The sequence below is a fragment of the Gambusia affinis genome, linkage group LG06 (assembly GCF_019740435.1).
Source record: "Gambusia affinis linkage group LG06, SWU_Gaff_1.0, whole genome shotgun sequence".
NCBI lineage: Eukaryota > Metazoa > Chordata > Actinopteri > Cyprinodontiformes > Poeciliidae > Gambusia > Gambusia affinis.
The window spans coordinates 11,788,038-11,803,666 of NC_057873.1; the positions used below are offsets into that span (position 1 = coordinate 11,788,038).

Below are 15,629 nucleotides of genomic sequence, written 5' to 3' on the forward strand. Positions count from 1 at the left end.
ATATTTATATTTGACACATGATAAACATCTACATGCTCAGAGTTAGGTGGAAAACACATGACACAGTAGCTTTGCTCTCACTGTGAAACTGCAAACAGCTGTAGTACTTGTGGTTTAGAGGAAGTTTTGTTCTTGTATTTGCTTTTTCTCTTCGGAGAGTACAAGCTTCATTGATCTTTCCTAACATTCTTTATTTCAGACGGGGAAGGTGGAATCATCTGGGAGAAGGAATGAAGTCTGAGAGCCAAGCCTGGCGGCAGAACAAGCAATTATGTGTTTGTGGGTGTGATCATAGTTTTGTAGCAGGAGAGCCAGACAGACTGCCGATACCCAAAATGAATGAAAGCCATACAACAACTAATCCACTTCTACCCTACACATCTCTTTCAATTTCTCAGTCTTCTGGAGTGTTTCTAACTCCTGTCCAGAACCTTTATAGTTAGCTCAAGAAAAAGCAACAAAGCACCCCGGCAACAGCTCTTGTAAGTGTTGGAGGTAGTCACAAGATACACAAGTGAACAGTAAAGATGGAAAGATGAATGAGAGTCAAGACTGGCAAAGGTGAAAAAGAGGCAAATGGCTTCACAAGTTCCACTCAAATAATCTGATTGTCCCATGATAATTGCAAAAAGGTCAGTCCCCCTCTTTGGCCAGATTGAAGAGCAAGAGATTATGTGCAGAGAGACTCAGCCCCCTCCTGCTAAGGTGCTCTTTAGAGTGACATGGCTTTCTTTATAGAGTTCAGTGGACTGACTCTTTAAATACCACAGCATTGTGATGGCAAGAATGAAGAACTGAAAGGAAGAAAGGATGAATCAGTGTTGAAGTGGAGATATTTGAGTGTCCCATCATTCTGCCAGAAATTAAACCATTCTTAGTGAGGAAGAAGTAAGTTTTTTATTACAGATTAGATTCCAGAATCAGAACCACAGTTCAAATCAGTAAAAAAAAAAAGCTGTAATCTTAAACCAGATTTATTATTGATTAAGTTATTCCACATTCAACTTACTAATGGTAGCCGTTGGTGCCAAGTGTGACACAACCAGTTTTTAGATTTATGGGACAATTGTCTTTTTACACCAGGACAAGCTGGTTTGCATAGTTTTTTTTCTTAAGCAAACAAATCATAACTCAATTTCTCTTTGTTCAATAACAGTTTTTTTTTAAATCAGACATTCATATAGCAAAAACATTTAATTGTGATAAGAACAAAGACAAAAATATTTGTATAGAGGCACATACTTTTACATCACTGTAAAAAGCCCAGTATCATGACTTTATTTTATCCTTGGTAAAAGATGTGTTACAGTAAGACCAAAACATGGATGGCTTTGTTTCCCAGGTGAATTAAAATTTAGATTTAATACCACAAAAGCTCTATAAGATTAATATTCATGCAAAACTGCTGACTCAAATACAACACAATCAGATCAATGCTGATCTCAATCAGCTTGTTCAGCACTGTCAACACTGAAATGTTAAAGAGTTGAAAAAAAGACAAATGGAAACCTTAAAGCATCAGGTTTCCATGCAGATGTATCTAATAAAGCCAATGCTTTTTAATACATGAACACATGCAGAATTTTTATATGCAGAAGTATGCAACATTCTGTACTGCAACTTTAAAAAATTACGCCAAAACAAACCAGAGAGAATGTTCAGCTACAGCTACACTGGAAAAAGAAGGGTGGACTGAACCAAACTTTATATCAGCATTTAGGCATGTAACTCAATACTATGGCTTAAACAATAATTGAACTAATATATGAATGTTTACCATCAGGTTTAAAGGCTAGACTGCTGCATGATCCACTGCTATGTAAATCTCATGCACTGGATTGTCTAAATATCAAACCACATCATTTCAGCCTTCTCTCACTCACTCTCTCTCTCTTTCAGTCTAATTTGTGACACAAACCCATACAAACTAACAGACTCATATGCTGAATTTAGTAAGATTTACTCAACCTATAAATCAGCTATGCCAAATGAAGTCTAAATGTTAAACACACTGGTGAAAAGCGGGGTTCAACAACCAGAAACGCTTATGATTGGGGTCAGCAGTCTACTGGTGGCTTGTCAGTTAGGTGGAATCGAGGTTCCATTTCTGTAAGGGAATTATAAGCTTGACCTCATGAGATGAATGAATCACTCTCCAGGCTCTGCATTTTATGAAGCATATTTACATTGCATATTACGGATTTACTGAATTTGCTGAAACACTGCTGTTGTGCAACATAAACGCATGCACAGAAATGGTTGTGGAGGGAATTTGGCTTCGACATAAAGCTATTCTCCTTAGCAGATATGTGTATTTGCAGACCTTTACGTGTAGTCATTGCCCTTTAACTTTTTCAGATTTTGTCACATTTTAACCACACACGTAATTTATTACGTTTGACTTTTTGATGGTTGACAAACAAAAAAGTAGTACGTAATTATGAAGTGAAACAAAATTTGAACAGTTTTCTACTTTTTTTTTTTTTTTTTTTTTTTTTTTACAAAAAAGTGTAATATGCAATTTGTGTTCAGTCCCCTAAGTCCATACTTTTGCTTGTAGAGCTGAAAGTCTTTTGAGATTTGTCTCTTCCAGCATTTGCATTTTCTTAACAATATAGCTCAAACTTACAGGAAATATGTGTTTGCATTAATTTTCAACAAGTTTTTTAGCTGAATCCATCTTCATATAAACTTTATATGCAAAGGTACACAATGTTCTGTACTGCAACCTTTAAAAAGATAGAGAGGGCTCTCAAAAGTTTGGGAGAAGTTTTCCCACTGATTTTCTGCTGGTTCCATTTTCCTATGAAGCTTGATCTTCTTCCCAGTTCATGGAAAAGAAAAACATCCCCACGGCCTGATGCTCCCACCAGGTTGTTTAAATATGGGTATGATACTTCCTTTTTGTTTGTTTGTTTATGATGCTGTGTGCTCAGTAATCTTCTTTACAAACCCTTTGAGGCTTTCATGTTATAGATTTATATGGAGAGTAAATTGCTCAAGCCATTGGTGGCACTATATTTTCTCTAGGGGTATCAGAGAAAATGGGAAGAATACAAACACACACCATTTTTACCTGAATAGTATTTTTAAATATTTTTTGTGCACAGTGGTGCAGTTGTCAGCCATGTTGACTTGCAGAAAGAACATCCTGGTTTATAATCCCGACCCAAGGACTTTTGAACCTGCATATACTCACCATGCATGTATGTTTAGAGATACAAATGGTTTAACATATTATACATTGGATCAGCAAGATAACATTCAACGACTATCACTAAAAAATATATAAACATTAAAGACCTTAACATAAAAATATTCAACCAATTTTTAAAACTCAACCACAGAGCCTACAGAGCACATCCCTTTTCGGGTTAGTAGCTGGTGACTGTGGAAGTCATTAATGTACAGCACACTGGCATCATGTTTAAGAACCAGTTTGAGACATGATGTAATATCTTGCTGGAAGTATTCATTAGAAAATGGACAGACTGTTGTCCCAAAAGCAATCACAGAAAGTCAATCAGGAGGTTGGCCTAACATGGCCTTAAAAAGATTGTTAGAATAAATGGCTTCTTATCAACGTATACACAGAAAAAACGACTTATAACTTTGGTTTGATAATGTTAAATTATTGCATTGGTATCTATACCGTTAGACCTGTGGTGGACTAGCAACCTGTCCAGGATGTACCCCGCCTTGACTGCAATGAGACCAATGAGAAGAAGAACAACACAGACGTCTCACAGCAGCATGCTATTTACAGATTTAATGATGTCTATGGCTCAATTTCAAAGGAATTCAGAGGCAACAGTATTGTCATAAAAACAACAACATGATGGAAGCTAATAAAAAGAAAGCACAAGTAATAGCAATATCTTTTTGTGAAGCATTGACCGCAACTTCTGTACATTAGTCTGTTTGGATGCATCGTCAAATCCGGAGTGATGGGATTGGGATGTGATGTGATGCACTCCACTGACACACTGACACTTTTATAATTTCATTACTATAATTTTTTCAGTTATTGTTTATGTCTGGATTTACCACATGTGGCTTCTGGGGCAGAAATATGATGGACAACTCACATCATTGATGTAAAAGTCAGAAAAAAATGCAACATGACAGCAGCCACTTTGAAAACAAAGCTCTATACATATCCAATTTAGTGTCACATAAAGAAGTGGCACAACTTGATTTTTTTGGACCATTCAAATTGGCATAAAAAAGGGTAACATATTTTCTTACTGTGTGAACATTAAGCTTTAGTCCTGAGTTTTTATGTGATGCTTTGCTTATCCTTTTGATGTATCAAGTGCTTTTTTGCATATGTTGCTTTGTTCTTTCTGTAAAGCACTTTGACTTACTCTTTGAATGTTTGGACAACAACAACAACAACACTCAAGTAGACCATAGGATTCAAATAATGCTTAGTTGGTACCAAGTGTGCAAAAACAACAACAAAAAAAACAAAACCTAATAATAATAATAAAAAATCTCTCACATGATTACACTGTAACCAGCTGCCTGGAGCATTGAAGGAACGTAGGCTAAATCAATACATTTATGTTTACATATGACACTTCCATCTGAATACATCATCTGAATTTAAAACACATTGACCAAGGCAACATTTTTCATATCTGCTATTGTGAAACTTTGCCTAAGTTGTTGGATCCTAGCCTCAACTACCTGAGTTTACCTAATAAGAGCAAGACCTGATGTGATCTCCTGTTATTATTGACCATCCACTTCACACTTTTCTATGGAAAAAGTGTGCCACATAGTTGCTGCTCACCAGATATTTTCTCTTGTTATCAAGTCACTGTAAACCTGAGAGGTAGTGAAACCTCAGTAAGTTGTCCTAATCTAGTAACCCTATCTAGAAAGCTAAATACACTGAGCACCTGCCATGTGATTGGCTGATTTGCAGTGTGTTTTGACATCCAGGATGGATGCAAAATATGCTGAATCTGCATGGAGCTGACAGCCTGACAGACAGAAATAGAGTTGTGAGGGTTTGACTGAAACTGTGGAAGTTTGAGCAACATGATGGCTCATTAACTGTGGCCACAAACATAATTCAAAGCACACAGATTGAATAATGCAAAATATTTACAATTTGTAGTTGCACCCAGATGAATTCATCAGTGCCAAAAGGTAAACCATCCTATTCCTGACTAAAAGACAGCTCAGGCTACCACTACAGCCATACTAAATTCTTTCTCTTAGTCTAAAGTTGGCAAAACCTAAGTTCAGATACTTTGAATGTGTTTTTTTTTTTTTCCAACAGCATGTCCTGATTGCCTGAGCTATAACCTGCAGACACAAACTGTGCCAAACTAACAACCAAGGACCTTCCAACCTTGCAGAGTTGTAGAAAATAATGGCTTTAAGCGAGGCTTTATGGGCCTGACTGTACAAACAAGTGCAAGACGTAGTTCAGGAGTTAATCAAAGGCAGTCACTCTGGAAGTTACTCCAACACAGATGGGGGTACTTCAGGGTTACTGAGTGATTAATAAACCACAACTATATAGGAGGCAGAGAGAGTGCAGCTAACCTCACTTGTTTTATTGTTTTCTTCACTTACTGACAATTTGTCAAAGTGTGAGGACCATCGAGAAAGACTTGAGACACTTTTAGTGTAAAATGTTATGTTCTTTAAAAATAATATGGTCAGAACTACTAATTAGTTTGCTAATCAATTTTGAATGTTATCTATTATTTCCAGTTCCTTGACCCATATTTTCACAGCCTCAAAGTACAAATCCTTTACTTTTAAATGAAAAATTTTAATTATTCTCTCTCTAGCACATAATAAAATTATTATATTTTTTCCCCCACAAATCTGAGCAGATTAGAGTAGGGAACCTACCTTATATTGGGATTTCTAGTGCAATCACTCAACTGCTGGGTTTCTCTTGTATAAGTCCCACAAGTCTGCCACTTTTTCATCCTCCACAAATTTACTTTGTCTGACCATTTGTTTTCCAATTACTTCCCTGTCCCTGCGAGCAGAAAATTGTCAGCTCTGGTTATGTGAACCTGATCTGGGAGTCTGTAACCAGGGGCAATGTTTGATGCCTAGGACTTTCATACCCATTAAAAGATGAAGGCAGGGTGAATTATTATCCTACAGAGTTGATTGGGTTTTTGTGGGAGTTGGTTCAGGTCGCTGCATGCAAGGGTGTAAGTGTTGCTGCACACAAAGGGACATTCTTATCTTGTGAATGAAAGATTTGAGCTAAAGCGAGTGAATAGGTGTCCAAAGCTAATGCGCTGAAGAAGCTGAATTTACATTTGTATTATGTTGTTCAGAAAGCATTTATTAGTTATTACAACAAATTATGAGCTCTTCCATCTGCACCCTGGAGCCAGTTGTTAGCCTACATTTGTTCTCGATTTCTGAACCCAATTGTCTTTAATCAGCAAAACCATACTGAGCTAAAAGAAACTAAAGGAAAAGAGTACACCCACATAGCAAGGAGCTGAGCACCAATGACTGCAGGATTAATAATCTTATTTGAAAGGTGAAACAAAGGACACAACGGCCAGGAATAAAAAAAAAAAAGAAAAATCAATTTTTGGCTTTAACTATTGCATTAGTTGTGATAAACGATCCTTCCTTCAGAAACTTTGGAAGTCAACACAGGACATTCAGATGATCAAGCACTGACTAATCGCATGCAATGGATTCTGGGAAGGACAGGCAGTTTTGCAGCCATGAATCCCAGAGGAGCAGCATCAATACAAGCACTGACCTTTGGAAATTTTATTAATGGATGAATTGATAAGCTCATAATGAAAGGAGAGAGTCTCTTCGTGGAGTTTTGTCTGAGGCGACATTATGCAGTGGTGCATTTATCTATTAGCCTATTGTGTTTTACTGGGCTTACATTTCACTCATACATGATACACACTCTTGAATTAAAGGAACAGACCTCACTAATGATGGGAATACATTTGATTTGTCAAGTGTTTTCATATTTCAGAGGTGAAACTGAGATGCATTCCCCCACATGCGTCACCTCCATACAAAGGAGCTATGCAACAAGTGCCACAAACTACAGTAACTGCTGCTTTGCAAAAGAAGACTACAAAAAATACAATTACATAAGGAAAGATAATGGTTCTGTCTGTTTTGACCTTGATACAACATCAGATGTTCCTATTGTTCTTTTTCATTTATGATGCCAAAGCAGACAGAAATCAGAAATGAAGTGGTAAATAATCTACAAAACTGCTCAGGTGCTTCAATCTGAGACATTTTCAATATCATAGTCAGTGTATGTTGAAATTCACATTTTCTCTTAAAGGACAAAGAGGTTATAGAGCATGTAGAAAAAATAGACTACTGGTGATATGATAAAAATTTGAATAAGCATTTTTTTGGATTGGCTTAGTTCAGTATTTGATATTTTGGGTTTAAATATTGATCTTTTTATTATTCATGAAAGCTTTATAATCAAAACCTTAAAAGAATGCATTTTAATATGGACCAAAGTTTCCTTCATCTAAAACAAAAATTAATAATAAAAAAAAATATTGTGAAGTTGCTTTTCGTTGTATGGAGTACCTATGAATTGATGTTTCTATTAAGAATCTGGTATTTCATCATCAGAGAACAAGAAGCTACATTTTTCAGGAAAATGCAGAATGTGGATGTGTTCTAGCCATTAAGCCTGTTTGCCTTTTTCTCTTTGAGAAAGCCGATTGATTGCAAAAACTGATTACGGTTAACAATGTCAGAGTTGAAATAAGATTTTACGGCTTGAGAATTTACATTTTAATATTTCAAGCTAACAATGTTTGTCACATAAAGAGGCATTTGGCAACCGAATGCCAACTTTATCTCCAGATAAAGTTGTTTATAGCTGTATTTAGTGAAATAAGTCTGAGCAACTCTTATTTTAGGCCTTAGGTATGAAGGTGAGTGCTTTAAGATTGACACCATATACATGCAAAATAGGCAATGTGAAAACAAAGTGATGTATGAAGACTTAAATTGAATAAACAAGTAAATGAAAATAATGTGTGTGATACTAAGACATAAATTCTGATTACAGTCTTAATCTGGACCAAAAAGAAAACTGTAAACAAAAGGGGCACAGGGTTGTAATGTGAATTGGTCTTGTTTCTCTAACCAAGCTTATATCACTACCGACATTACATTATTATTAATTATTATTATATATTGATTACTTTAAAAAAATACTGTGCTTGGGTTTAGGCCGTTTCTTTGTATTGAGATGATTCTGTCTGCTATAGAAAATATTCTTTCACAGAGTGCAGATGAAGCACGGGTACAGCAAGAAACACATCAGGAGGTTTATAGAAATTGGAATGAAACATTTCTCACCTTCCCAATATTCCAGGGGATTCTCCAATCCCCCACTGTTTGCATATGTTTGCATATACTGTGTCTCTTTGCATCCTAAAATGACTGGGCTAAGCCTGGCTCGGTTTGTTAGTAACCTTGCTTTTGTGCAGTGCTCTTTAATGCTTCAGCACCGATGAGTTTATTTATTTATTTTTTTATCATTTAAGTTTATTTTGACATGACACTTTACAGTTTAAAACAACAGAAATTTGAAGAAAATTAGAACACAGGAATCACTGTGTTGGTGATTTGACATTATAAGTGATGATTTATTACTACCATTTGCAAACCTAATTATTAAGAGAGATCAAAATGTTGCTAGACAAAGCACAATTGGGTCCCTCGCAAAATAGGTGCTCAAATAAATTGCAAACACACTTGCGATGAAATTCTAAACCAAGAAAATATGATGACAGAAAAAGAGTTTTGCTTGCATTCATTTCAATTCACAAACACACTGATGAATCAGTCATGTAGTGCAACCCAATTTTGAGGTTTCAAAAGTCATTGGCTACACCATCAACAAACATGCTTCATAAAAATCCCCCTGAATTACTAAAGACACGCTTTGAAGTCTCAACACAGAAAACACATCACTAGTGAAAACATAACAAAAAAAGTGGATGCTTAAATTCATTACAACAATCATGTCTCGTCTGTGACAAATTTGAAATCGTGTCTTGATTCAGAAGCGGAATGTATCATTACATTCATGTATGTATCATACATGCATATAAAAAAGGAACAGGAAAAAATCCCGAAGCACCTCTGATCATATCCTCCTGTCAGTTTTCCTGCTTTCTCAGTTCAAGACAAATACCTTCATGCTCTATGTTATATAAAACAAATGTTAAGAAGGCCTGTCAAGTGCACTTAGAAATCATTTGAAATGGCAAATGAAAAGAAGTGTACTGCTTTAGGCAGACAATTGTATCAAACTGCCTGTGTATTCTCACTGAGCACATTCAGAGATTTTACTGCAAAGATCTTAGAACGACATGTTTCCACATTAAGGAATTGAAGACTGATAATGATATCTGCTGCTTCTAAGAACACTGGCTAAACTTGGGAATTTTGACACAGTTGAGATATATCAGAGAACAATGTAAATTAAAAAAGCAAGTTTTAAGAGAATTTCCAGGTACATCTAATCAGTTATTATGGGAAACCATGCTATATGCACCTTAGGAACAGGTGTTTGCAGCTTACCTTGTACGATGAGGTAAACCTGTGAGGTCTTAGGCTGCTGCTTGGTTTGTATGGAGCAGGTATATGGGCCTTCATCATACACATCCACCTTAAGAGGAAAAAAGGAAAATTTTATAGTCATATTCTTAAAAAAAAGTTTTATTTTGACATTACTGCAAAACACTTTACACACCTCTTGATGTAGCTACTGCTTCATTAGCACATTTTTCCTCATACTTGCCCCTTTCATTCTAAATCTTGGTTATTTAGATGAGTTATTTTCAAAAATACTTTATGATATACTTAAATTAACAACAGGGAAATCAGTCAGACTTCATCACTTTGGAAAAAGTTAAGTAACACTTTATCATATATGTTTGAAGTGTACACAGTTTTGGAATAGAGGCCTATTCCTAGTATGTGACTTGTATTTGACTTGACACAAAGTCAAATACGGTTTCTGCTAATTACAAACCTTGTGTGTAAATAATGGTATTTACTGATATAAGGCACAAGGTAATGTTTTTTAGTAAGCCTGATTAAGTAAGACAAAGCGTATAAAATTAACAATTTTCTGCCAGCTTTTTCTTTACTGACTTGCATGCTGCAATAAACCTACCAGTATGTCAAATGATACATTAAGCAACTAAGTTTAAGGAAATTCTCACTGGTCTGGTTCAACAACAAAATCAATAACTCCCTTTATGGTAAGGGTTTTCTCTGAGAAGAGTTTCAACTTTTACAGAGGCAACACAAACACAAATAAAAGCAAGCAAAAGTTGCCTTAAAAGTGATCTCTTAAATTTATAGATTTTTAAAGAGCACTGCTTTATTGTGACCACAAATGGGAGTTATAACATAAACCTCTATCAGCTTTTCTGCACTTTGTGTGACTGCTTCTTTTTAATTTAACCTTCTTAATTCTGCGTATTGATTTATTTGGACTATTCTGTTCAAATTTCACCTCCAGCCACAGAAAATATTATACTCAACAGTCCCCAGTCAATGATTTACTCTCATACTCTTTTTTTCCGTTTTATGTTAGGTTAGATAAGGTTAACCTCAACATCCTTCCTCTGACAAACAGAATCTTACACACAGCAGTAGTGAAAAAAGAAGGACCAGAAACTACCCAAATGTTGCCAGAATTTATGTTTTAATAATAATTTTTGTCATAATGGGTCTTAGCCCACCATGATGAATTACAAGTAGGCTGGGCTTTCCCCAGAGCATTTGTGAATCTCTGGGTCGGATGTGGGTGTGTTAAGTTTCAACACTGCCATCAAACATTTCTCCCGACTTCATCCTCCTCACCAAACAAATCAACATAAATATTACCCTTATGAGCTCATTTTAAAGTTCGGGACATAATTTTCACTACTTCAGTATTTGAAGTAGTGTGTCATGTACTTATGCCTGGGTTTAATGTTTCATTCCTAACATTATCAGTATTTGGCAACTCTAAGCTGTGTCTTTGGCTTGCTTGCACTCAGTTTTTTTTTTTTTTTTCACAAATTTCTTGACTTGTGGAAATTAATATAATTATAATGACTGCCAAGCCTGAAAACAAAAAAAGTATAAAAAATGATAAAATATGCCTTTTGATCCTTGTGACTAGGAAAATTTAATCAGTAAGCCACTTTTTCTCTGAGGCATTAATATAGCATGACAGAGAGGCCATCCTTCAAAAAGTAAAAGCCTGGAGAACATGCATTTATGTTTATTAAAAAACTAAATTTTCTGGGTTAAACTACTTATGGCACATATTTTCTTCATATAATCATCATGTGCTCAGATGTTTAACAGAAGCGGTCAACATTACCTTTTGTATGCGTAGGCTGTACTCCAGTTGCCCTTTAGTCACCAGGCCTACTCTGGGGTCCAGGGACCACTTGTCCTCACCAGCAAAAATAATGTTGGATCGATTGAGCCAGGCCACCTTGGAGACTTTGTCATCAACATAACACCTGCAAACACAAAAGTAGGGAACGCCACATAAGCGGTTGGGAGAGAAACAAAAGACCCCAGTTCACTTTTTAATGAATACAAACAGAAGAGAAATCATATTAGAAAAATGACATGTATGATGAATGAAAAGGGATTTTTGAGATATAAATGGAGGTGATTGAAAGGAGATCAGTGACAGAATAGTTGCAATGCAATTAGAAGGCTGAAGGTTTGATTTCAGCTTCCTCGTGTCAAGTGGTAATGTGCTCCTGGGAAAGGCTTTCAAAGTTGACTACCAATCTGCGAATCGATGTACAAATATGTGCAAATTTGTAAGCACAAATGAGCGAATGTGTTATAGGCCTTTTTATGACTTATATGTTATAGATTTTTTTCCACTCACCATACTTTTTCCACTGTACCATACTGTACCGTAAAGAACTTTAAGTGGTCAGTATGACTGAAAGGGCCTCTTTTTTTCTAATGTTGCTCCTATGCCCTCACCCAGAAGAGTTGTGTCAATACCCGGAGTGGGGTGGGCGGGGGTACTTGCCCCATATCTGAAAAGCCTTGAACTGCAGTGTTTTATAAAGAAGGTAAATATTTCAGTCTCTAGATGTCCGAAGCTGGTAAACACATACTCCAACAAAAGATAGTTCTACAAGGCATTGATTTAGTGGGTTTAAATGCATACATTGTTTTTTAAAACCTTCTCCATCTTTCCTACCATGTCTCAATTACAGGCTACTTTGCATTGGTCTATCACATAAAATCCAATAAACTACATCAAAATTTGTAAGTGTTTCCTTTTGCAGTCCTTCTCGACATGTCCTTTTCCTTTAAACCATCTCTTTGTGATAAACACACCCTCTTTAACAGCAATCCTTTTTCTGTGATTATAAAAAGACTCTCCTGTCATTGTAGAGCTTTATGCCAGGTAAGCTTACGCTAAGACATCTCACACATGAAGCAAAGGAGCTGAGCATCTTCCTAATGAATAAATGTAAATGTAAGAGGATGTCAGAGTAAATGAGAATGAATATAAGCTGTAATGCAAGCTGACAATAGATGTACCTCATATGTAAATTCATGCAACTCTCTGAACCTCGGTTAAGCACGCTACTTCGGATTGGCCTACGAGGGATTAGATTAGTGAGGCAGAGCGTTGAAGCAGTTGACCTCCAGTGATGCTCAAAAGTGAGAGTTCAGACACCCCAGTGTGTGACCCAGTGGGAGGTGAATGTCAGATCTTTGATGGCTTTTACTTGCAGCTTGAATCCCAGCTGATGCGCCTTCCCTTTATGTGGAACTGTGATAACTGTCTGCAGTTATCGACTATATAGCATATAACTCTCACTTTCCACATCCAGAAGAACTTATCCATTTTAGTTTCAAAAATCTTCAGGGGTCTAATTAAAAGAGCAGCATGCTAAACTGATTTAGACAGTTTCCAATGCACAGAGCTTGAGGAAGAACCCTTTCCCCCCAAACCATCCATAATCCAGAGGAAATGTCTGGAGGAGATAATGGAGTCTGACTCAACCATCTCAAGCCATGGAGCATCGATCAGTTTATGCTCAGTTTCCTTGTTTTCTTTAAAGTTTTGAGCCTTGATGACTCAAAATTGTTCATGAATGATGCAACCTTGCAGTGCAGGTTTCATACATCAGCACCATATATCCTGAAAAAAATCTGCATTTGTTTCAGCTACTGAGCTGTTGGTCTGTTGGAACTAACCCTGAGCACAATGAAGAAGAAAGATATTAGGGCTTATCTGCTTTAGCATCTTTGAATAAGACTACCCCATCGCAAACATATGTGGGTATACAGAAACATTTGCAGGTGTCCTCCCTTTAGTGGAACCCTTTTCAGTCTGACAAACACAAAAGGCTTCAGACAAGTAATCCTGTTGAGTGTTCAATAACCCTTACTTTTTAAGGAGTTAATGTTCTACAACCCTTATACAACCCGAAGGCAGACATTGACAAACTGAGAAGCTTTTTTGTGTTCTCAGTCAGGCAGGAAACTCTGCTGTGATAGAATGGTTGCATTTGGCTTTATTTTCTCTTAACTTGCTTTCTCTTTATCACTGATTAGCTTCAGTCTCTGTATATAAAGTGATGAGTGGGGAAAAAAAGTAAAATAACATACAAGTCATAAAAAGGCCTACAAGAGACAGGGACAAAACCTGTGCTTATGTGAGTTAAAAGGACAGATTTGGTAAATAATAAGAAGGGTGTGGTGTAAAATACAAAATCAAGTCAGTCACATTTTTGTCAGAAATAACAAAACAGCATGTTCTAAAGCAAAGTCAAGTGAATACAACAATTATGCAAGGTGGACTATTTATTGCCATTAAATTCAAATTTAATGTACATTTTGCAAGCTACTTTTTCACCTATCAATTAGGGATGCTAATCTTAGACTGTACAGTTGGGAAGCATCTGTGTCCTTGATGGGAGTTGTAGCCTCCTGTTGACTGGAGAAAAAGATATAATATTTTTCTATTTTTCACACAAGCCAATTTGGCTTTGTGAATTTAAATCTTTAATTAATTTTCCAATACGTTCTCAATTTCAGTTTTAATTTTATGTTCCAAATGTCTATAGTGTTATAACCAGTGGATTTTCAAGGATATGAAAGACAGACAGATAGCCTGATAAATATTTTACTATTAGAGTGTTTGTCCATATGGTGCTTTTATCTGGCAAGAAAGGTCCTGGCATGGGGATGTAGAGTCTTTCCTGCAGACATTTTATTTTTAAAGAAGTAATCGGACAGGTCAGTATTTTGTTTCTATGACAACAATATCTTCACATAAAACATCCTTTCTTCGTATCATATTCTATCTTATCTGTTCTTTAAGTTTATACACTATTTGCATGTGGAACAAAATTCCCAATCTTGGTCAATAAGTCTGATTGTAATTATTTTTGTTCTGATTATATTTGATTACCAATAAATATCCACAATTCATAGCAAATTTCTTCAAAAATTGGATCAATTTAGGATGGAACTACCATCCTCGACTTGCACAGTTAATTTCAATTTATGTTTTTTTTACTATACAGTCTGCTTTCTCTTCATGTGGGACAAAAAATGCTGATAAAGAACAAAGTCAAAGCAGATTAAAAACCATTTCACTTTGTGAGAACTACACTGTAATGTTCCTCCTAAAACATTTTCTTGTTTCTATGCTTTTTTCATCATTGCCTTTATAAAACACAACTTCTCCACAAATCCTATTGATGTAATTGTTTTCTTTTTCACCAAGGCTGCCTCACATCCTGGTCCTTGTCAACAATTTTTTGCTCATCAGTTTTCCAGAGCAGAGGTGAAAAGCACATTGCTGAAATCAAATGTACAATTCATTGATCGACGTTTTCCCTGTCTCTCCTTCGACTTGGCCTTTGCTTTCCCTTTCTTTTGCAGAATTGTTCATGCCGAGCCCGTGCTACTCTCAGCTCAGTCTGCACAGCACTCCCAGTAGTAACTATTTTCTGTTCTCGCTAATGAGCCACTACCCGTGAGGTGGCGAGTATCCGATCACTCGTCAAAGCCGTCTGCCTGTAGCTCTCACTTCTACTCAGCAGAGAAGCTGTCAAGGTAGGTCTTTCCTTGGTTGTGCTAAAGTCACAGACTAAAACACACAACAGTGCACCTGTCTTTGGTTGGTTTCATTGCTAACATATTCAACTCATCTTTCCCAGGGAACTCAATTTCATCGAAACAGAAAGCCACAGTTGAACAGAAAAGGGAATGCATCCTATTACCGAGGTTCAGGCTTTAGTATAATTTAGTATCTTAGCTAGGTAATCTAGATTGACAATATTCATCAGATTTTTTTGGCAAACAGATGGAGTGTCTCCATCTGTAAAGTCCAACCTGTGATCTGCAAAACAACCCCAGAGTTTCCAATGTCATGAAAATACTTCAGTGCTTCCTAATTTCAGCCAAATGTTTTGCAAATTAATTTGATTTTACACTGATCCCCACAGAGATCAGTGTAAGGTTTTGGAAGAATGTTTTGGTGATGGATGCCTCAGCTTCTGGCTCACAGGGAGCTTTGTTGATAGATGCTCTGCTGCGGTATATTATAGTCTTTTTCTGGC

At 36.4% G+C, this 15,629-nt stretch overlaps 1 protein-coding gene across 4 annotated transcripts in view; it reads right to left on the minus strand.

Annotated features, from left to right (window-relative positions):
* LOC122832292 (limbic system associated membrane protein) overlaps positions 1-15,629 on the minus strand; it is a 719,104-nt gene that overhangs the window by 68,750 nt on the left and 634,725 nt on the right. For all 4 annotated transcript variants that reach the window (XM_044118884.1, XM_044118885.1, XM_044118883.1 and 1 more), the window contains 2 exons: positions 11,393-11,537; positions 9,592-9,679 (listed from right to left, as the gene is read on the minus strand). In XM_044118884.1, the coding sequence (XP_043974819.1) occupies positions 9,592-9,679; positions 11,393-11,537 (233 nt within the window). The remainder of the gene's footprint in view (positions 1-9,591; positions 9,680-11,392; positions 11,538-15,629) is intronic.